General features: G+C 36.3%; 1 protein-coding gene across 2 annotated transcripts in view; it reads right to left on the bottom strand.

The window, feature by feature from the left end:
- LOC117337528 (cleavage and polyadenylation specificity factor subunit 1-like) overlaps nucleotides 1-19,632 on the bottom strand; it is a 44,464-nt gene extending 24,832 nt beyond the window's left edge. Inside the window, exons 1-16 of one of the 2 annotated variants that reach the window (XM_033898548.1) lie at nucleotides 19,484-19,632; nucleotides 17,483-17,653; nucleotides 16,628-16,655; nucleotides 15,721-15,851; nucleotides 15,105-15,185; nucleotides 14,264-14,415; nucleotides 12,960-13,103; nucleotides 11,970-12,220; nucleotides 11,291-11,384; nucleotides 10,624-10,711; nucleotides 9,777-9,890; nucleotides 6,035-6,083; nucleotides 5,384-5,481; nucleotides 4,771-4,926; nucleotides 4,202-4,300; nucleotides 3,598-3,714 (exon numbers count right to left, since the gene is read on the bottom strand). In XM_033898548.1, the coding sequence (XP_033754439.1) occupies nucleotides 3,598-3,714; nucleotides 4,202-4,300; nucleotides 4,771-4,926; nucleotides 5,384-5,481; nucleotides 6,035-6,083; nucleotides 9,777-9,890; nucleotides 10,624-10,711; nucleotides 11,291-11,384; nucleotides 11,970-12,220; nucleotides 12,960-13,103; nucleotides 14,264-14,415; nucleotides 15,105-15,185; nucleotides 15,721-15,851; nucleotides 16,628-16,655; nucleotides 17,483-17,626 (1,746 nt within the window). In that variant the 5' untranslated portion in view covers nucleotides 17,627-17,653; nucleotides 19,484-19,632. The remainder of the gene's footprint in view (nucleotides 1-3,597; nucleotides 3,715-4,201; nucleotides 4,301-4,770; nucleotides 4,927-5,383; nucleotides 5,482-6,034; nucleotides 6,084-9,776; nucleotides 9,891-10,623; nucleotides 10,712-11,290; nucleotides 11,385-11,969; nucleotides 12,221-12,959; nucleotides 13,104-14,263; nucleotides 14,416-15,104; nucleotides 15,186-15,720; nucleotides 15,852-16,627; nucleotides 16,656-17,482; nucleotides 17,654-19,483) is intronic. The other variant, XM_033898549.1, reaches the window with a different exon arrangement.
- Between the last annotated feature and the right edge of the window lie 5,268 nt (nucleotides 19,633-24,900).

Below are 24,900 nucleotides of genomic sequence, written 5' to 3'. Positions count from 1 at the left end.
TGATTGGTCATATTAATTTGGTAACACAATGGATTTCTTATTAAAATTAATGAATTTGTACTCGGTATAGGTATCAAGCATCAGGTAATTATAAAATGCAATGCATATGGTAATAATTACTAATTGATGGCAATGCATTAATTTTTTCAAGCAATTGAATGTAATGTGTTATTGAAAATTCGTGGAATTGTAATTGAATTAATTACATTCAAAATGGATATATAGCCCAATTACATTTAATTACTTAATTGCATTCTACATTATTTACTGATATTAAATAAAACAAATCAAATTCATAAATATCTAATATAAACTTCTCATATTCTCTTATCTTCTACTTTGAATGTTAAAAATCTTGAAAGGGTTTTTAATTTATTTATAGAATTTACCTGTAACTTAAGTGTTAGTTATTGCACAATGGAAGGCGATGGAGAGAAAAATTATAATGACTTACTTACTATATGCATATGAAAGTAACATATATATATATACCTGGCCAGATAATTAAAGCTAAAATTATACGGTCAAGTCTTTTACATGTACATACACATGTATGTGAGAACAATTAATTAATTCATATTGTTCCCTAGACAAAATAGTCTGTCCAGGAATTCTTTGTGTGACAGACCCAAAAATTCAATATTAAACTTAAGACTGTGTAATTATGGTCTAATCAGGAGTTTTGAACATCATGAGGTACCAAAAGACACAAGCACTGACTGCACTGGTACATTTAGTGCTAAATTATCTAAACTGCACAAATATTTTAATTCACTCTACATGTATCATGTCAGATCTAAAATACAAATATTTTTTACGATTATGTTACTTTCACAAAGTAATGTGTGATTTAATTAATTACCATGTAACTGAACCCATGCTTACTAAATATATATTGAGTCAGATTGTAAAATAACACTAAGACTAAATGTTTCGGATGTACAATGTACATATTTTGGTCTCTAGCCTATGCAAGGTTAATACCTTGTTGATACTACATTTTCATGTTGCAGTAAAATGAGTTGATACATATATATATATATCAGAAGTGATCAATGTATACGTAATGACAATAAGGCATGCAATATCAAACCACTAGCTTTGCATACTGTGTTTCACGTGTTGTGTGAGAAGTTCAGGAACAAACACTTTTGTGTAGAAGTTAAGTATTTTAGGCATGATGTGAGAATGCCAGAGGTTGGAGTCAAACTTCACACGCTCTACAAATATTTCTTTTCCTAGCCAAACTACAAAGTCTGTCCATTCCAAGCTAGAAATAAACATCTGCCCTTGTACTTGATAAAAGTAATCATGAGTTTTTTTCAAATGAATTTTACCACAGTCATTTCTGAGATAAAACCCCTTGTGATCACAAGCTTCTTCAACTGTCATACCTGCCTTTGACACAGGACATTTAACCTCTAGTCCACCAAACTCCTGACAAACTGTATCAAATACTTTTCCATCTGGGCTAGCTCCAAGTCCCGGTATTTCACGATGAATTATAATACCACTCTTCTCTACTGTCACTGGGTTATTACTTTTCTCCATTTTATCAATATATGATTTAATTGCATTTTCTTCATTGTCACGGCCATATCGCACAGCAGGTAAATCTGATATATTACTATACAAAATAGCACGCAGAATACTTTCTGGGTTTTTGGAACATTTAGCTGCTTTTCCAAAATTGGAAGATGTGAGAACAATATCATGTAAACTACACCAAATATCTGACTTTGACTGTTTTCTTGTTTCAACTTCTATCGCAGAAATAATGTTTTCATGCAAGTTAAGATATGACACATCTTTTTCCATATATATGTCCACGGCTCTTTCCATTTAGTCAGATTCACCATCACCAATAACATTATGCATTCCCTTTTTAAAGCTAATGTAATCCATTATTTTATTTCTGTCAGTGTTATTGTAAATTGGAACAAAGGTATTTTCTGTATATACATCCACAAATTCTGACACTGGAATACTTTCCTCAGTTTCAAGTTGACTCTGTGAATCTGGTTTTGAATGAAACAGAAAGAAACCTGAATGTGGAAAATCCTGCTCCAAATTTTCATAGAGTGTACAGAATGCATGCAAATCCTGAGTCCTGTCCTTGGGTGCACGTGGATCATAACTGGAGACAGTTAACATCTGATCATTAATGTTATCATTCCCATGCCTGTGTTTGTGGATGGTCATGTCTTTCAGGGCACTGGCTTGTACATTAAGTTTTCTTGGTACTACCCACTGGCTAAGTTTTGAGGTACAGGTAAGGGGCTCTGACTCCTCATGAAAACCTTTCCTACAGAAGTCCTCAACATAGAAAAGAACACCACCAGCATGATTACATTTCCCTTCTGCATTGATACCACTCCTTTTGAAACAAAAATAAACAAAAATTAGAGATCAGTTCAGGATTATAATTTGATAAAAGAAAACTGTAGCATCCCATATACTAACTTACCCACATGTATAAGGCTATATATTACTAGCTACCATAGTACTGTACATAAAACAAATCACTTTAAGATAGATACATGTATAAATTTTGTAAATCAAATAAAATGAAACAATACAGTTTCTAAAAAAATATATATTACAACTAATTGGAATAGTTGCACATATACCATACTCATGCCCCCTAGCTGATAGTTATTTAATATAACATGCACATGTATAACGTTAAGCTTATTACATAAGAGGGCATCTAGTATACAATGTAGTAGTGTACACATGTACTTACCCTGCTGGACAATCACAAGCGGCATACTTCACATCTCCATTGGCCAAGAACACAGTGATGACGTTGTATCGGACTTTTCTCATTGATGCAACGACCTTCGCCCTGATGAAAACCATACCATCATTTCGGTGTGCAATCTTGACGTCATTTACATGCCCCTCTTTGAAGAAGCCATACGCCCTCTCCTTCTTGTACGCCGTTCCTTTCATGATGGAATTGCCGAACTTCTTCGTCTGAACGACCAGATACTCATAAATCTGATGAAAATTTGTGTTTGGTAATGTCCTTAAGTCATTCTTCCACTCAACGTCGCCGGCAAATAACATAAGATCTGAGAACGTGTTGCCTATCACATCGCTACTGACAGAGTTAAAAGTCGTGCCGGTAGGATTTTCCGCCGCTTTCAGTGACTTGGAAGAGAAAATAGCAAATGATCTTGACACTAAAGTTGCCTTATTACCGTCTATGCTTGCTCTTTCATTCTTCAGCCAAGACCTCAGTTGTTTGACAGTTAATGTCTTGAAATCAGATAGGGAGTTTGGAGAGATAGTATCTTTGACGGTGGACGACGCCATCTTTGTTTACCAAACCCGGAATGTATAGCCTCGTTTTGGTTTCGATTTTTTTTTCGCGGGGAAAAATACGGTATTGTGAAACTCGACTATTGTTGACGGACAGACGGACGACAGATGACAGACGACGGACGACGGACGGACGCCACGGTATGGCATAAGCTCACCTTGGTCCTTCGGACCAGGTGAGCTAATAATATAAAATAGCTCATTAAACCAACAGTCAGTTTAAATCAACATCAGTGATTTAAATTGGACACTTCAAGTTGGTGTCCTTACCATGCTGGAGTCAGACCGACTGAGGATGAGGAAGGCGTGGCCATTCTGTATTTCCTCCTTCTCCTCCTTCCCGTCTTCCTTTTCTTCCGTCTTTTCCTCCTGATCAGCTGATGACGTCTATCAGATAAACACAAGGATTGCATGAAGGACATCTTACATTTAGGACATTTGTTCACTCTCAATGAAAGACTTCAACAGGTGATTTGATATAAATTTCTTACAAAATAAGATAGAATTTGAAAATATAAGTATTTGAAACATGCAATAACAGCCATTATTGGAAATGGAGCTAAACAGAGCCAAAGGCTCTGACCACTTCATGGCAGACGTGTGTTATACCACATTTGTACCAAATGAATCACTTCTGCAGATAAGAGAAATTCTAAGAAACAAACAACAAAATATATTACAATGTGACAGATGCAGAATGAGCTAGAGCTGATGAATTTAAGTAGGAGATTATTGGACAAGGGATTATTTGTGGATAAATATGGTTATGTTTTGGAAATACCCATAATTATTCAGTATGATCTGTCATTGTGTTTACTATCAAACATTCAATGTTTTGATCGTTTTGATCTCATGACTCGATCACTTCACTAACCTTCAGCGGCGCCTCGTTTGGAAGGGTTCCCTTAACCGTCCACATATTTACACAGCCTGGCAGCTCAAATGTCGTCACAACTTGGGGTCTTATGCTCCTCTGTGGAAATTACAAATTAAACTTACAGTAAAATATATCTATGCATTTGTTACAAACCCATGCTTATGTAAAGTAACACAGTCACAATTTAGTTCTAAGAATTAGGAAATGTCCTTTTAACAATATGTTGTATGTTTGTTGGTTCCATTGTCACCTACCCAGTTCTGGTTTTGAGAATGCGACTTTACCGAGAACTGACCTAGATTTGTATGGAAGGTGTCGTCGATGAAGAAGGTGCCTACCTGGTCTTACTTCAAGCATCTCCATGCAAATCTATACTTTGTTCATATTTTGCATTCATATTAATTTTGAGTTAAAAATATGGTTCTGTTTGCATGTCTGTATTATCTGTTGTTATTATACAACAATTCTTATCATGTCTATACCAAATAAAATTCCATTTCTCCTGGTTCATAACAAACACATTCTATCTTGTTTTATATAAATGTATGTAACGTCTCCATTTTTACCTGAAGAACAGACAAGGCTCCATTTTTCCCATATCCAGATGTGGTCACAAGTTCAAGGTCAGGATCAGGATTGCCTGCAAACTCTTCAGACAAGAAGGCTGGTTCTCCCATCACAATCTGTCCACAGGGTGCAATGTTCCAAATATTGTCACACACCTATCACAACAGATTATTTCAAGTTTTTCACAAAAAGTGGAATAACTCAGAAAAAAAAAAGAAGAAAAAAATAATCAAAATTTGACAGAATGCAATTGGCACAACAAAACAAGGTATTGATGTATTATGCAAAGTCAGAAAGAAACTGTTGCGTACTTTCTCACATACACTTGACATAATGTTAGAAAATCTTTTTTCACAATGCAGTTTTGCATAAGAATGCAAGTATGAGAAAAAATTGTCCAAATTTCATGAAATGTGAAATGGAACTACAACATATAATACTAGATAAGGATGCATTTTGCAAAGTTAGAAAGAATTTGCTTCACGTCAAGGGGTATACAATGTATTATGTAACACTGGCAACCTGGGGTACCTTAAACTCTGAAACATAAAGAAAATTGTTCAAATGCTGCTCACGAGATAAGTCCATTGATCACGAAATTAAATATTTTACCTCGAATGAGTAGCTAGTGATCATGGTTCCAGAAGGGTTTTCAGCACTACCGTACACTTCAAGGTCGTACAGGTTCTCAATCTGGGTCACGTCTGAAGCTGCCCAAATACAAAACAATGATTTAAGAAAAGTATATATTTTTCATCATAAATTTAGGAAACATGTAATCATAATGTTTTACTCTGTAGTTTAGAAGTCTATCAACAATGGAGTCAGAATGTTTACAAAATCATTATTTTACCTAAAACAGCCTGTATCACCGATGATGTAAAACTTACCTATCTAAAGTAGGACCAGGAAACCATGACATCGAGTTACTTAAATTAATCTTTCAACAAGAGCCATTTTGAAAGTTTTTCTTAAATTTATATAAATTTCCTGAAAATTTGTTTCTTAATTTGGTGATATGAGATATCCTTCATACATAATAGGTAAAGATTCTATTTGGTGACAAAGGATTCCCTGTGCTCTATTTTTGGATCTCAGTTTATGACATAAAGGATTCCCTGTGTTCTATTTGAGATCTCAGTTTATGACATAAAGTATTCCCCATGTTCTATTTTCATATCTCAATTTATGACAATAATGGTTCCTTGTATCTCAGTACTTTATGACATAATATTTTGGGATTTCAATTCATGATATACACACCCATATCTGTTGTTCCATCTGTTTTCTTTTTCTTTGTTGGAGGCTCTGACTGGAAAAAAATATCATCAAACAATGAAATAACAAAGAAATATCAAAGTCAATCAATACTCAAACAAAAACCTTCTTTTTTTTAAAGCTGTCTGATGTCTTAAAAAGCAAAAGTCAAATTCTGTAAAGCATTTACCGTAAATATTCGGGTATAGTGCGCACTCGCGTATAGTGCGCAGGTACGTTTTTGAGGTTCATTTTCAAAAAAAAATATTTTTTTTTTTCAATATTCAACTGAGTGGTAGAAATCTAGATGAATTCTAAAGCATGAGATGATAGGAATTTGTAACTTATGAAAGCTTATTTACCACATTTAATTGGAATCACCGGTCAGATTTGACACATTGGATTGACAGGTTGTTTACATTATACCGCAACAGGCCTAGTCAGCTTGCAAATTGTAGTTGTGCCATCTACGGTGTTGTACAAACAAAATAATTAATCCTACCCTCAATTACCTTGTGATTTTCACGCAGGTATGATCTCTTACAAGTGTTGTCTGTCCACGAACATACAAAGCTAATTAAGCTCAATTATAACAAGATTGACTAGTAAGCTGACTGCTACGTAATGTAACACAGGCCGCCATTTTGTATACAGTACGGAAACAAGTCTGCTGTCGTCGTGCTGGTCACAACTTTTATGTCAATGAATTAACATATGTAATGGATAAATCTACAGTGCAGACAATAAATAAGAGTACCCCGGTAGTTTTCACAGTCAGATCGTATTTTATATGGCCAGTTGGTCAGTGACTGCCGCATGAGATCAAGGCATTAGTGTTACCCTTGCCTAATTGCGCATGCGTGCTGCTACAGCTTCCGTAAATAAACAAGTTGAACGTTATCAGTTTCTGGCAGCACTCTGGATTAATAAGATGATTAATTTAGAAGTATGAAATAACTAAGTACTGCTATATCATTTCAAGTTTTGTTTGATGTTAATTGAGATGTTATACATCGTTTTGGACCTGAATACGGGAACATGCTCAAGTGAGATCGTATGTGTACGGAACGTGTGGCTCACGATCGCGATCGACTTAGATAAATCCACGTAATTGCTGATAAATACACAATTTCAAGGAATTAAACATCAAAATAACTATTCATTTCTTTGATTATTTGTTAACTATTACTTTCTAAATGCTTTATATATATATATATAAGTATTAAATCAATCCTGCTGTGAAAGGAAACGATCACAAATCTCAGTCAAATCACATTCATTCTGACTGGGAAAAGGCTTGTACTTGCGTATAGTGCGCAGTGGTCTTTTTCACTTTTTGAAAAAAAGTGCGCACTATACGCGAATATTTACGGTAAGTAAATTTATATACAGAGCCATTGAACCTTTTAGAAAGTTTCAGTAAATTTATATATAAAGCCATTGAACCTCTTGAACAAGAGGCCCATGGGGCCTGTATCGCTCACCTGGTTGGATTTGACCAAATGTCAAAATAATGTTCATGTTCAATTCCTTTTGTTTGTTAACCTCAAACAATGCTATTTATGGTTATATCGTGGGGATCCCAACTGCTTTAAAGAAATAATGAAGTCCAGACTCTCTGAGTTTACAACATGCATTTATAACTTTATGACTAGTAGTGATTTAAAGGAATTACCTCTATTTACCATATGGGGCCCCGCCCCTTTGGCCCCTTGGGGGTCAAAGTCACCATTTATGCAAAATCTGTTCCCCTTCCCCAAAGAATGCTTCTGACTAAATTGGGTTCAAATCCATTCATAACTTAATGACTAGTAGCGATTTAAAGGAATTGCCTCAATTTCCCCTATTGGGCCCCGCCCCTCAGGCCCCTTGGGGGTCAGAGTCACCATTTATGCAAAATCTGTTCCCCTTCCCCCAAGAATGTTTCTGACCAAATTGGGTTCAAATCCATTCATAACTTTATGACTAGTAGCGATTTGAAGGAATTACCTCTATTTCCCCATTAGGCCCCGCCCCTTTGGCCCCTTGGGGGTCAGAGTCACCATTTATGCAAAATCTGTTCTTCTTCCCTGAAGGATGTTTCTGACCAAATTGGGTTCAAATCCATTCATAACTTTAGGACTAGTAGCGATTTGAAGGAATTACCTCTATTTCCCCTAATGGGCCCCGCCCTTTTGGCCCCTTGGGGGTCAGAGTAACCATTTATGCAAAATCTGTTCCCCTTCCCCAAAGGATGTTTCTGACCAAATTGGGTTCAAATCCATTCATAACTTTATGACTAGTAGCGATTTGAAGGAATTACCTCTATTTCCCCATTAGGCCCCGCCCCTTTGGCCCCTTGGGGGTCAGAGTCACCATTTATGCAAAATCTGTTCCCCTTCCCCAAAGTATGTTTCTGACCAAATTGGGTTCAAATCCATTCATAACTTTATGACTAGTAGCGATTTAAAGGAATTGCCTTAATTTCCCCTATTGGGCCCTGCCCCTCAGGCCCCTTGGGGGTCAGAGTCACCATTTATGCAAAATCTGTTCCCCTTCCCCAAAGGATGTTTCTGACCAAATTGGGTTCAAATCCATTCATAACTTTATGACTAGTAGCGATTTAAAGGAATTGCTTTAATTTCCCCTATTGGGCCCTGCCCCTCAGGCCCCTTGGGGGTCAGAGTCACCATTTATGCAAAATCTGTTCCCCTTCCCCAAAGGATGTTTCTGACCAAATTGGGTTCAAATCCATTCATAACTTTATGACTAGTAGCGATTTAAAGGAATTGCTTTAATTTCCCCTATTGGGCCCTGCCCCTCAGGCCCCTTGGGGGTCAGAGTCACCATTTATGCAAAATCTGTTCCCCTTCCCCAAAGGATGTTTCTGACCAAATTGGGTTCAAATCCATTCATAACTTTATGACAAGTAGCGATTTAAAGGAATTGCCTTAATTTCCCCTATTGGGCCCTGCCCCTCAGGCCCCTTGGGGGTCAGAGTCACCATTTATGCAAAATCTGATCCCCTTCCCCAAAGGATGTTTCTGACCAAATTGGGTTCAAATCCATTCATAACTTTATGACTAGTAGCGATTTGAAGGAATTACCTCTATTTCCCCATTAGGCCCCGCCCCTTTGGCCCCTTGGGGGTCAGAGTCACCATTTATGCAAAATCTGTTCCCCTTCCCCAAAGGATGTTTCTGACCAAATTGGGTTCAAATCCATTCATAACTTTATGACTAGTAGCGATTTAAAGGAATTGCCTCAATTTCCCCTATTGGGCCCCGCCCCTCAGGCCCCTTGGGGGTCAGAGTCACCATTTATGCAAAATCTGATCCCCTTCTGCCAAGAATGTTTCTGACCAAATTTGGTCAAAATCCAATAAGAACTTGATGACTAGTAGCGATTTGAAGCAAATGTTGACGGACGGACAACGGACGACGGACGACGGACGGACGACGGACGCTGCACCATGGCATAAGCTCACCGGACCTTCGGTCCAGGTGAGCTAAAAATGATATTATCATATCATTCTTAATACCTAGAAACACTACCAATAAATTAATAATCAAAATAAAATTCTTCAGAGTTAATATCCTAATTACAATCACCCAATACTTAATCTCCAGATTATTGATATCCTAATTACAGTCACCCAATACTTAATCTCCAGATTATTGATATCCTAATTACAGTCACCCAATACTTAATCTCCAGATTATTGATATCCTAATTACAATCACCCAATATTTAATCTCCGGTGTCTTACCTTGTTTTCTCCCTCGGTCTGGTCACTATCGGCCACCTTCTCAGTGTATCGTAGTAGTAGGGAGTTCCCCAAACGTGACCCCAGTAACAGGTAACCATCATCCAAAACACACATCTGTTTGTATGAAATTTGGTCATTTATCAAATTTTATTCATTTCCTTTATAAATAAAATAACAACAGCATAAAAAGCATTTATTCCTGTCCTTTTATGTATTTGTGATATTAGGAAATCATCCTAGAGTAGTCAATAGGAATATGATCTGTAATATAAATATTTAAAGCAAACTATTGGGAAAGTCTGATCATTTTCTGTAATGAAATTAATGAAGGTATTTTCTGTCATGAAAATAAAACCTTTGACAAACTATGAGTGCTTTAACATAACCAGTCGTAACTGTAGGACCAAGTACGGCCCTTGAGTAATATTTGGCATGCAGATTAATGGATCCAGTAAGACCTATCTAAAAATAAATTGCTGACTATTCTTTACTCTCAGAATTTTAACAAAAAACAAAGTCCATGCACACACATTTCAGGAAATAACATTTGTAATACATCAAAATGGGAGATGATTTACGTTAAATTTTTTATTTTGTACCTTATACAACACTTTGAAATTTAAACTCCTTATGCAACACTTTGAAATTTAACTCTAAACATAACAATATCTGGTACATGTGCGTTCATTTATCATGGAATAGTTTTCGTGTCAACAAGGACGAGTTTCAATCCTGTTATACAAAAGTAACCAAATAATAATCGACAGCTTTTACAATATGTTTCCAGATATAAAACTTGCTCACTTTTATATCAATGTTACGACTATCTTAATTCTCTTTTACTTACACATGTAGTTAAGACACTGGCTGCAGCTTTGTCAAAGTGGAAACTTCTCACGCTGCGCATTCCATCTACGACCAACGTCAGCACATACCTGTTCCAAACAACATCCAACATTGAGAGGAAGAAACCAACATATCTTACTTCAGACTGATGACTAACAAAATATAGGTTTTACAAATCTTTCCACTAGATGGAGAGAATATATAAAACTCATAACCTACAGTTATTTCCCTTGAGAAAGATAATGCAGTAATTGCTGAGCACACAATTAACCTTACTAGGGAGGAATATGATTAAACTGAAGTTTTAGATATCTCCCTTGAGAAAGAGGGTTAACTGACATTACATCCGACAATTATCGTCCTCGGGAGAGAGGGTCAACTAATATCCCAACAGACAATTATCTCCCTTGGGAGAGAGTTACCAATGTTAAATCTGACAATTATCTCCCTTGAAAGAGAGTTAACAATGTCAAATCTGACAATTATCTCCCTTGGGAGAGAGTTACCAATGTCAAATCTGACAATTATCTCCCTTGAAAGAGAGTTAACAACGTCACATCCTACTATTATCTTCCTTGAGAGAGCGAGTTAACTCTCACGTAATATTATACCATTACCTCCCCTGAGGATGAACTTGGAAGGAATATTTTATTAAACATAGAACTTACAATTCTCCTCCCTTTAAGGACAGGATGAGTCGATCATAGGACATAAAAGCAGCCTCGGCACAGTCCAGTGTGATCCTTACTCCCTCCTGTGATCCTGTTTGTATACAAAATATTGATTTTTATTTCACGAAATGCATGGTAGTGAAATGTGATATATTGTTATGAATCCCATTTGGAATTTATCTGAAAACAAATTAAGTACTGCAAAATGACATTATTTTTTATGTAAATTTTGTGGTTGCAAGTACGTTATTCCCAAAACAAATGAAAATCCATGTGAAAGATTTTTAGATTTCGGACATCTGAAAGAATGTCCTGAAACACGCATCAAATATGACAATTATAAAAAAAACTCGCAATGCTAATGCAGGGCTCTAATTGATAAAGATAGCATTTCGATACAGTAATACAACAGCCATTACGTTGACAGCAAACCAAGACTTCTTGCATGAACTATCATTACAAACTTCTTGTCTAAGACTCCTGAATTAATAATCACCAGTTAAAATTTTAATCTTTCTACTGACATGATCACTTGTGTGTCTTCTGTAAAGTCACGTGTCTTAGAAACCCATTTGGAATGACAGAGACCTCTGGAATTACTGTCAGGATCAAAACTGCCTTACATAGAAATAAACGTGATGTTTCTTTAGAATTCAGAAATAAGATTTATACTTACGGAGAGGAAATGCTGTACTGGAGTGTGCGATACTATTGAGGGCCACCCCATACGGTGGCACGCTCTGGTTAAGATACAACAGGGAATTGACAGCCATTACCATTACCCCTCCAATGGGGCGTGGTACCGGCATGACATGGTGACAGTCGAAGGGTAGACTAGCTAGCGACCAGATGATGGGATGGACTCGTTCCTGTATATTTAATGAGATAGCAACGATGCTACAACTGTCGGCTCGGACCGCTATACGACTGTAAACCAAAAACAGAATATAAACAATTTGACTCATGTATTCCTGACCTCATACTTAACACTTACCTTGAGGTTTGTTTATAATACTGTCTGAAAATAATCATTTTATATATTCCTGTTAATTTGAGATGCAACACAGCATTTGATTGGTCAATAAAACATGGATGGCAACCATTACTGACTTCAACACGAACATAATACAAATCAAAATAGTGCTATATAGACCCAATGTCTGAAAAATATTTATTATGAAATCTATAAGACATAAACAAATATTATTCAAATTATAAAAAAACACATATTGCCATATTTATCCTTAAACATTTGTTTGTTTGTTTGTTTGTTTTTGTTTAACGTCCTATTAACAGCCAGGGTCATTTAAGGACGTGCCAGGTTTTGGAGGTGGTGGAAAGCCGGAGTACCCGGAGAAAAACCACCGGCCTACGGTCAGTACCTGGCAACTGCCCCACGTAGGTTTCGAACTTGCAACCCAGAGGTGGAGGGCTAGTGTTAAAGTGTCGGGACACCTTAACCACTCGGCCACCGCGGCCCCATCCTTAAACAAGCCCCTCACTAATGTTAAAGCTCAATATTAAAATTTCGGGAGAGTTTACTTGTGAATCATTTTTCAGCTAACCATTGTAAAGTTGCTGATTCTGCAAAAATCAAGAAGGGGCTTTTTTTGTGTGAAGGGGATATTTTGCAGATAAATCTGTTCATACTTTCTTGGTTACTTACCCAGCCCAAGTCTGAAGAGGTTCGTATAAAATAAAGACAGTAGGTTCGTAGTAACCGTGGAGAAATTGGAAATCCTTCACATTGGGTATCTTCTCGTCGAATTGTCGGAGGTCAATGATGTAGGAGGACATGATAGGTGATTTACTAGAAAAAAAAAAAAATTAAATTTCACTTTAGCGTGTAGATAAGGGAATGAATATTTAATGTAAAGTAGTTTGTTTTTCAGATATTTATTTATAAACAGGTCCCATTTGACCAAATTGATCAATTTTTTATTCAGAGAAAATATCTTTTAAGAATGGAATCAAATCACTGCTATTAAATGCACATTTTATTACTACACTACAACCAAATAAAATGCAATTAAAAGTTCACATTATAATGTTTTAAATACAAAAAGCCAATTAAAATTAAATTAAATTTTGTTTGGTCAATTCAATAAAAGTGGAATAAAAACTTTTGAATAAGGTACAAAGGTTCAATTCCAATATACCAATTATTCGTATTTTTTTTCAAATAAATTCTCACAGAGACAGCAATGGTAGTCAAAATTATATTTTATAAAGATTTTTACATCATGGTTTAACTGTCAAGAGTTTATTGCCCATCTGAACATCTAGGGTCAGTTTGAGGCGGAGTCTCCTGAAGTAATTGGTAGCTACCTTTTCAACACCTCCCACGAGGTCAGTCTCGTGATTTCAAGTACAAATGGGATAAAGAGTCTCCAGGACACTGCCACAACAACACAGGACAGTCCAGGATCTCAGGACAGTCCAGGGTCTCAGGACAGTCCAGGAACTCAGGACAGTCCAGGATCTCAGACAGTCCAGGATCTCAGGATAGTCCAGGATCTCAGGACAGTCCAGGATCACAGGACAGTCCAGGATCTCAGGACAGTCCAGGGTCTCAGGACAGTCCAGGGTCTCAGGACAGTCCAGGAACTCAGGACAGTCCAGGATCTCAGACAGTCCAGGATCTCAGGATAGTCCAGGATCTCAGGACAGTCCAGGATCTCAGGACAGTCCAGGATCACAGGACAGTCCAGGATCTCAGGACAGTCCAGGATCTCAGGACAGTCCAGGATCACAGGACAGTCCAGGATCTCAGGACAGTCCAGGATCTCAGGACAGTCCAGGATCTCAGGACAGTCCAGATCCAGGAACTCAGTTTCCTGAGAAACACAGATTCCTCCGCAAAGACTGAAGCACATACTCTGATCTTCAGTAGCATTAGTCTAATGCTCTATTTAATTAGGCATATGCATTGTGGTTCTCTAATTATTGATATATACTTCTATAACTTACCTTGCTCCAACTACATTGTCTGTCTCCTCCATCAAGGCATCTCTTCTGAATGGCAGAATTACCAGGCGATTTCCATATATCAACATGGCTGCACATCGCCCATCAGGGTCCACACGAATTGTTGGTATATCATAGTTTGTTGAGAAACCATCCTACATTTGTATACCGAAGGTTAAAATGTTATCTCAAAGTACTAAACATAGCTACATATATACGGGAGATGGGAGATCCAACGTCCACGTAAAAAGTTCTATGTGGTTCTGTGTTACCCAGCCGACGGATTTCACAAGGAATACAAGAGTCTGGCTGTAAAGTTGCGTAGTCAAAGGGTAAAGATGACAATAACAACGTTGTGCTGGGTGGATCAGCTTTAACCAAATAGTTGACTAGTTTTGACACTTGTAAGACGACGCGCCTAAGTGTCAAAACTAGTCAACTACTTGATTAAAGCTGATCGACCCAGTATGATGTTGTTATGGTCATCCTTACCCTTTGACTAGCTACATATAATTATTCTAAAATTACAAAAATGTTTTATAATGTGGTTTACTTACTAGTCTAATACAGTGCAATCAAATTCTACACAAACACCCAATATGACTGCATTTGTTTGTTGAGAAATGATGATTTGAAGTTCTGATAAACTGGGAATTTTAGTCAAATATGAAATAATTAAATGAGGAATTGGGCCCATTAATGGTCCTTAAAGGCCCCCAGGAAAAGCCATGCAGCTTATAATCAACATTTTGTATTTGTGACAAAGGTTATGTGTTGACCCCACCCCCCTTCCCCCAAGGCTTATTGTATGAATGATGAATATGGTATATAGCTCACAACCTACCTTCATGACAGATTCCTCAAAGTAGTGGAGGGAAGTTGTCACGAGGTCATGTGTCCCCGGATCGTACTCCACCACAGAAAGCTGTAAATAACCACAGTATACTGTAAATCTACATCTTTTAGAGATTTTCGTGAAGAAAATCTTTGCTAAAAGTGTCAAGTATATTCGCACCAATCTGTATTAATTTGGTAATGCACTATAATTTGAGTGTGCCAATATAATTCCCATGACATATGAAGATTATTTTTCGAGTCAAAACAGTTAAATTGTTTGCACACAACTACCGATGATAAACAAGAAGTGATAAGAATATATAAGTCGCTTCAGATTAGCGACCTAAAATACATAAACAATTTACTTTCTTTATCTACCTATGAAGCTGGATTACCTACCATCCTAATGCTTGATTAAGAGTACCATTCAGGCAATAGGCCCCTGCCCACAAATAAGCCCCTTCTTCATTTTTACAGAACAATCAATTTTAAAATAGCAAGCTAAAGTTGGTTTAATAAATAACCCCTCCCCAAACTAAATGCAAAAAAAAAAAAACGCTAGGGAAGGGGACTTATTGACATTAGTCGTTTATGTGTTGTATTATCAGTTGACAAGTCTTTACCTTTGCATCCATGAAGCTGAGAAGCAGAGCATCTCGATGAGCTCCTGGAAGTTTGACATGCTGCATGGACATAATATTTCCAAACAGACTGAACGTTGCCACACTCTCCAGTTTCTGTTTTCGCTTGCTCTCTGTATGATAATAAAACATTCATTTTCATTAAAAGTGTTAACAAATTTAAGCTAGATAATGACGAGGAAATCATGATCTTACAGTACTTGCTAGCTCTTTCCAGGTGAGACCTTAGATATCACAAGGGATACATATGGCTAGATCAAATTAAATAAAAGTCTGCATACATGGTGCAATAAGATCATAAATGGTGGAACACAAATGAATTAACGAAAAACAGCATTGTCTTCTTTTCATTTTCCTTGGTAGTATACCCTTACAAAGTAAAACTTAACATGAATACATATTGGATATATGGATATTATTGTCCTTTATCATTGTGTGAAGTTTGATCTAAATCCGCTGAGAGAGCGCTGAAAAACTTTGGCATTATGTACATACATAAAAGACAGACAGACAGGAAACCTATAGTCCCCCTGGTTTCACTGGTAGGGGACTAATAAGAAAGCTCCTGATCATACTCAACCATTATCAAACTATGTCCGGATCTGTAGCCTGTAGGCATTAGGACATATGTTTAATTTCATAAATATTTGTTGCAGATTCTTTACAGGAATGAAAAGTCCTCATGGTAAAGAATCTTGTTTATTTGTTTGCTAGACAACAGTCAACAGCCATTTTGAAATTGAGTCTCCGTGTAGTAGTTGATGGCTAGCACTGTGATTTCAGGAAAACAAAAAACACACTGGGTAGAGATTGAACCAAAATCAGTCCAATGTTCTACCTAGTATACATATATTAAGGAATTATGTTGTATATATGCAATGTTACCAACCTGTCCATTTTTCAGGGTTTTCACTGTCCTAAAATACAGGAAAAAAATCAATATTAGAATAACATAAGAGTATGTTACTGAATTTAGAGCTTATATAATGGAAACTTGTTGTACATATATACAAACAATAGTCTTCTTAAATTAAAATTCAAATCACAAATATCAACAACAAAAAGGAAAATCAAATAGCATCTCTGTCACATGTTGCATTTCCAAAAAGTACAAATATATTAGATTTCAGACTGAATCATGATCACAGCAATGACAGCATACATGTTTTCCTAGTAATTTTGAATGGAACCTCTCACAAGAGGTCTCTTAATGTGAATTAAATTTCATTCATTATCTTTTCATCTGATCTCATTTGTTTTTTCTATCTCACATCATTCATTCTTCAATTCCATTCATACGATATAAGTTTAAAAAAAAAATTATAATTGCATATCTTTATATCAAGTTGATAACTTTGATGACTATGTGCACACTACACATATAAATATACACATATTTTTTGTTACAATGATGATTTCACAGTAAGAATATACTATGAACAGTTTCAAAGATTTTGTATATATTTCATTCCCTTTTTTTTACAATAAATATATATAGATGATATCTTACAGTGTCTTCAGTAATACCAAATATATTTCACTTGTGAGGCTAATAATTTGATATTTTTCACTCGAGCTGCAAACTCCCAATTGTTATTTGTAAGCAGTGTTTTGATAGGCCAAATCAGAAAAAGCGATGTGAAGAACATCAGAAAAACTGATACTTTTAACTAGTGAAAAGTATCACTTTAATAGAATGAATAATTTTAGATATTTCACTGATAAAAATCTAATAAAAGCTTACATCAACTTCTGGAATAAGTCTGTAGACATCCAGCTGGTTAACAGCTGCTATGACAAGATTTCTCTCAGATGTGTTGAAGAAGTTACAGTAGACGCAGTGTTCGATCCCCGTGGGAGGGTGCGTCTGCTTGAAAAGTGCATACATCTCACACTCTGGAAGTCTTCATTAATCCTAAAAACAAAACAAAATGTCATCAATGACTGCTCTCAATACCTACCAAGAACATATAGCATGTTATGAATAAAGATTACAACTACGTATAAGTACAACATCAACCAGATATAATTTCTGCTAACCCATGGCCATGGGACCAACGCTTCAATTTTGACTCAAAGAGAAGATGCTTAATCAAAGCTGCTTTAGTATTTATTCCTATTTCCTTTTTGGGTAAATTCCACTTTAAATGTAATTCACTTTTGTGAAATTATTTTCACTTAAAAAGTTACAGTAAATATTTAATGTGACAATTAACTGTATCCAAATTATATCATCAAATAAGCATTGTTTAAAGTTCAGAATATGAAGTAGATCCATTTATGGTAATATCACCCAAGCTCATATGAACTTTGTCTTATCTAAGAACACCCTGACGTCACCAATTACCAGGGCTCTTCTGGTTTTTCTGAATTTCAGTACCAAAATGAGATCAGACTGAATTGTTCACATGAGCATTTTTTTATCAAAAGCACATCATTATATACCCCCTGGAAAGAATGATCTTTGGAATTTGTAAGAAGAAAAAAATTCTACAGCCAAGATTTTTACTTTCTGGTGAAAACAAAAGTATAGGCCTTGCACGCACCATTTTTTAACAATTAAACAATGTAGCTAATATTCAAGACTTTGAAATAATTATTTCAGTGTCATTAATTTCATAGATTTGTAAATTTGTAGCAGAACTGGACTGGGATATCACTGATGAATGCTGGCAACCAGACAGCTCCATTGATAGCCTATATAGTACAGATAGTATGTATTGTTATGCATTCTAATTAAGACTACATAATTTTGATTAATGTACAGAGACCGGACAGAAGTATTCGGACAAACGCATCGTAATATTTACTGCTAAATTTCGCGCGGCGCAAAAAAAAATGGATAAATCCAGTTCGGAGGCTTGGTTCGCAAAGCATTGATGTAGAATACATTCAAGGCTTATACCAATCGATTCCCGCGCGTCTGAAGGAAGTACGGAAGTCCAAGGGTCAGATCACCAAATATTAGGTCAGTATCACAACACATATCATTTTTATAAAGAGTTTTATTTTTCTAGCAAGATGTGCACATGGCGTTACGGCAGCCATTTTGTCCGAATACTTCTGTCCGGACTCTGTATGTAAGCACAAGTGTTGATTTCATTTTTTTTTTTATTTACCTTCTGTGTTGTCGCAGATACAGTATAAACAATCAGATAACTGCAGTTGTGATTTGATTTAAATTAGACTTGTGTGTTCAGTCTGGTTAGATTAATTAATTATCCAATATCATTTATACATTATCTGTTTCTTGTTGGCAATACAGATGCATGGCGATACATGTTCTTCTTCATACTGGATATATTCAAAACATTTACAGTTCTCTTGATAGAGCCCTTTCATCAAGATCAGTGGCTGTTGATTGATGACATACCAGCAGACAAATGTTGAGAGGATGCAAAAAAACCATTGGACCTGTATTGGCAACAGGAAAAGGAGAATTGTGTCTCCATCAGAGATCAAACCCGCCACCCTGCCACTGACTGACAGACTGAAATGAGACCGACAGACCTCTCAACTGAGAAGTTCTCAACCTGCCATTGTTACTTTTTCTAGAAAGAAACAATGAAAAGTGTCCCTGAAATGAACTTTTATGCAACACTCTTGTTGTTAAATTGTCTAGTTGTTAAAATGTTTGATTTGTCATAACGGAGACTGATGGCGGCATGCAATGATCAGATGATGAGACTTGATACCTAATATTCGGCTCTTGCAAATGTGTGTCCACTTGCACTAAAATCCTTACCTTGTCGTTTGTTGGAGAAATTGTGCTCTTGAGACACGAATGACGTCTTTATAATCGTTATGTGTTCATAAACAGTGTCTAAATATTCACAAACAATGCCAAATCCAGCATGAGAACTTCATGGAAGACGCCATCTTTTGCATCCTAATATCCGGGCGAGACAAATTGATCGCGCCGACCAGCAATTTGAGACCATAAGCTTACTGGTACCATATATGTCACATGGGTAGCCATTTTATTTGTCGCAACTCCAGTTTTATTGATTTTTAATGTTAAACTAATGATAAATTTCTTATAAAAAAGAAGTTTTACATTATACTATGATTCTAGTTGGGCTACTGGAATGACAAAATACAAACAAAGGGAGGTAACTTGTATGGGCCTATTTGTAGTAAGCACTGTAGTATGGCGCGGGAAGGATGTCATAATTAAATATTTTTGCCTAGGCAAAAATATTTCTGCCTAGGCAAAATTATCTCTGCCTAGGCAAAAATGATTTTGTTTCGATTATTGCCTAGGCAATAATAATTTTATAAATAGAATAGAAATCGAATTTTGCCTAGGCAAAATTATTTTTGCTTAAGCAGAAATATTTTTGCCTAGGCAATATTTTATTTCTGCCTAGGCAAAAATAGGCAAACATATTTGATTATGACATCCTTCCCGCGCCATACTGTAGGGATATTTTTTGAATTCTTCTATATGTCGACGATGATGGCTAAAGCAATGATGGCATGAGTGTTTGGTGATGATATATTTTTATTTTTTTTTGCGTTTTGGAACCAGGCACTTATAATGAGTTTTCAAGATATTATACAGTGAATTCGTCCATGTAATTTTGTCACTAGTGTATTACAATGTAGCGATTTTCATTAGCTGCGCCAGTCAGAAATCAATTTTGACGTCATAATATGGACGATGACGTTATATGGGATTACATTTTTTGTTAACACGGCTTGCCCTACTTGTCTCCATTCCATCACAGAAGTCACTCGAGACTTAGATCGATGTCATCCAGTGATTCAGTGATTCCATATGAGATTTTATAAAACGAGTCCCGGAAGTTTGTTTGTTTGTTTGGTTTCTTTTTTAATTGTTGCAAGCCTTTGGCGCCACCAATGTAAAACGCTCCATGGAGTATCAATTATGTTAAAAGTGACATACGAAAAGAAATTACACGACCCGAATTTACTGTTCCATGAACACCCGTGATAATTGCCTGAAAATTGTCGAACAGAAGCAAAAGATCTCATTTAAGATGCACTTTACAGTAGACATTAATATTGACATTTTCTTTTTACTGCCGAGACAAAGTGCACCGGTGAAAGTTTTCTGACCATTCCTAGGACTGAATTAAATGTGCAAGAACGCGTAATAAACATCGCCCCAGGCAAACGAACCATGACGGCAAGGCGTAAGAAGCAACGAAGATGGATTGCTCAAGATCATAACCGCATTGGTGACCTTGACTTCATATATATATTCCTTGTAATATGTTACCTGATAGGGCGTGTCTTTTACAGACAATGCGGCTGGCGTCGCTCGAAATATACAGTGACGCTTGTGTTATATCTGACAAGGAAGACAGAGCAAATGCTTATGTAGCAGCTGTGGGCGAAAAAAAAACATCATACCGAAAAGACGAGAAGGAGTTGTTGAGTTCACGATTAAAATTGGCACCGACAAACCAAAAAGATACCCACAACAGTTTATCTGTCCCCGTACTATACGTAACCGGGTGTACCATTGTTCGACTGTGGAGAAATCTCGACCTATCGTACTACCAACAACATCGAAAGTTGAGAGTCCGCCGGATAGCAATTGTAGAGGAGTTGGACAGAGTAAAGTTGAGCCGCGAAATGAAGATCTAGAAACAAAAGGTTGCTAGTATCACCGAGACGGTGCGAAAAGGACGGGAACATAAGCTTAAGGGACATACCTGTTATAATGTTACATCTAGCTACATGTAAGTTAGAAATATATATTTGATATAAAAATAAATATTGCTATAACAAGGCTAAATAGAATAGCCATCACTGCAGTCATTCAGACTGAAAAGACATTTAGGAAACAGAATAATTATCAACAAGGCAACATATCATTTTGTAATACGTCCAATCGAAACGTAAATAAGAGAAACCATTGAGAACTGGAAGATGATGAGGGTAACATTTGTTCGAGTGACATCATAAAAGCTGAGGATCTTAACAATTTCTTTCTAGCGTATTCATCAAAGAAAATACATCTGCCATACCTGTACATTCGCGAGGAAACCAACAAGCACAATGTTAAGCCTTATCCTTATAAGAACCGACCCGAATGGAGAGCAAATGTTCTTGAGAAAAACAAATCCAGAGCAAACAAATTTCAAGAACCAAACCAAATTCACCCCGAATTTTCCATGAAACATAAGAAATTATGACAATATCTTTATCAATCAACAATTCTCCAAACAATATAAATGATCGAATCAAGAACACCAAAAGTCTGAAAGTCGGCGAACATTACAGTTATACACTGGAAAGAAACATAAAGTTTTGATTGATCAACCAATCAGCAGACTTTTTTGAAACACCAATATGGCTTCAGAAAGGGATTCCCATATGCCACCAACTTAGAGACGTAAAAGCTAAATGGACCGAGGGGTTGAACAAAAAAGAAGTGTTGATGTAACATATGTTGACTTTCAGCGTTTGATCTGGGTCCCCAACAGCGATGAATAACCATATTCCAGGCTATGGCATTTCAGGCCATATACTGAAATGGAAAGATAATTTTCTGAAAGATAGGAAGCGACCAGTTATGGAAAACAGTATGGCCTCCAACTGGACTGAATTCATAAGTAGAATACCCCCGGATAGTATTCTGGGACCAGTACTCATTTAAACAATGCGTGGTGGGCAAATGGCATAGCAACCCGTTAGGGTTCTTGTGCTGCATTTGTCCACCATACATCTTACTGCCATATCGACTTTAACAACATTAAATCCACTGTTCAATACTTATATTTATATTGCCTTACCATTTTCATCAATTTTGAAAATTAAAAAAAAAAAAAAAAAAACGAAAAAAAGAAGTGCACTTGGTGTTATAGGCATATGGTAAATATATGAGTATAATTCAATTATCTATAAACAGTATCTAGCTTTTTCATTTTGAAAGGTGCTGATATCTGATGTGTCCTTTGTACAAACCAGAACGTGTTAACAACTCCACTTGTTTTGACGATTATTCCTAACTTTGCGCAGTGAGTAACAACGAGGAAGATGAAATGACTACAGGTGCACTTTGAGAAACTGAAAAAAAAGCATTTGCTGAAGATCAACCCAAACAAGCGTAAACATATCTATATCTCCAATTCTGATTCACACACTATTGTTAATACAATTTCGGGAATAATGAAATAAATTGAGGACAAGGACACAGGAGTTACTATCGTCTATGTTCACATATCAATATTGCAACCAAAAAGGCAAACCGTATTCTAGGTGTAAGCATGCGTTCAATCAAATATGAACAAAACAATTTTCTAAATTTGTATAAATCTGTTGTAAGATTTCATCTGGAGCATGCCTCTCCAGCATGACCACTAACAACCAAGGAAGATAGCACAACCCTCGTAAATACAGCGTTGAACAGCAAAATTGTAAAAAGTTTTAAGAAAAAGAAGTTACCCGAACAGGCCGAGAGAGTTGGGTCTTCCAACATTGGATTAGAGGGGGCAACGTGCTGATCAAATACATTGTATAATTAAGAGAGTATTGATGTATATGTTTGTCTGGAACTAATAAAAAAAAAAAAAAAAAAAAAATACATTGTATGGATACTTAAGCATTAAACGGCTTTCAGTTGGCATTCATATTGACTATGAATGCCAACTGAAAACTGTTCAATGCTTATATTTACCATCTGCGATTTTTTATTTGTCGTGCGATTTTTTTTTTTGAAATTTTCAAATTCAAATTTCAGTTGACAGTTCATAAGCTGGTGAACTCGCAACTGAATTGGTAGGGTTATATAGTGGCAGTGCCATACAATGGTAAATATTTATACATGGTTCTCAATGGAATGGACAACTGTGACCAAGAACAATTGTTTCGGACAACAGTTAAAGGCTGATCATCACTATAGAAATATAAAGCTTCTCTAGAAGAGTGGTCAAAATTTGGAAAACTGCCAGACAGTGTTACTGGCGTATGATCTGCCAATCGATTTAAAAGTAGACGGAATTCACACTAGAAGGACAACGTCATCAAAGTCTCTCTTGGTTGTTTCTTCCGCCTACCGGAGCCATATGGATCTGCGGAGCCCTAAACCTATATCAAAATGAAGATCTCGAAGACTGGTAACAGGTAAGCTATTCCTTTATGCTTATATAAGAATCTTACACCAGTTTCAGATTGTGAAACAAGCTAGCCCATATATTAGCTGCCAGGAATCAATCTTTAGCATTCCTTAGGTTAGTGAAACAAGTTAAAACTTGTCAAAAATAGAACATTAAATTCACAAGCCCGTAATTGTAGCTTTCCATGCACTCTGATTTCATCTTATTCACCGCATTTTGCACTGGTAACATTACACTAATGTAGATACGTCGCCAGAGTTTATTAGAATCTAAGTTTGCATTAAACATTGGTTGTAATTATGGTATTCTGTCTAATATTTGTAGAACGATGACAGCTTGTTTGTTTTTAGGGGATTTGCGTCTTCACAACAGTAAAGGTCATGGTGAACACGGTATCTATGGTGATGAAACCCACTAACGTCGTCTTATATATCACAATCTCACTGAAATATCGAAGCATGGACACGGTTACATGACCATATCTGTCACATTATACTGACAACGAAATCAGCCCTTAACGCCAATTCGTTTAATTCAAGCTGAACCCGTAAATACCAGTTCTATGGGCATTACTATGACGGGCCAAACTGCATTGTATTTCCTTTGGCCTATGACGGGCCAAAAACTGTTGTATTTACTTTGGCTTAAGACGGGCCAAGCATCGTTATATTTGAAAAAAAAAAAACTTTTGATGCTATGAAACCTTCGGGCTATGGCGGACCAAGCACTATTGTATCACAAGACTTGGATCTTGAGGAAAAGCAAACTTTATTTTCACAAGACACCAGTGATAATGCATCACTATACTAACAGTATACCAAACACGAATAAGACGCTAGGTATTATTAGGCGAAAAGCACATACGAACATATGCATGCATATTGGACGCTAAACACTTTGCCAGAATCAAAGTACTGTATAGTTGATAATATTTGCTAAGATTTGATTTCGTGGTCAGTAGATACAGCACGAAAATAAATACCCAGCGAAAATTTATATCGTGAATTAAATATTAGTACATGTATTTATACATAAATTTGTATTAGATAAAAACACAGACTAAAAAAAAAAG

Source organism: Pecten maximus, chromosome 11, assembly GCF_902652985.1.
Source record: "Pecten maximus chromosome 11, xPecMax1.1, whole genome shotgun sequence".
In the NCBI taxonomy this organism is placed as follows: Eukaryota; Metazoa; Mollusca; class Bivalvia; order Pectinida; family Pectinidae; genus Pecten; species Pecten maximus.
Note: the sequence above shows the minus strand (reverse complement) of the source record. Positions and strands in the feature narration are given on the sequence as shown.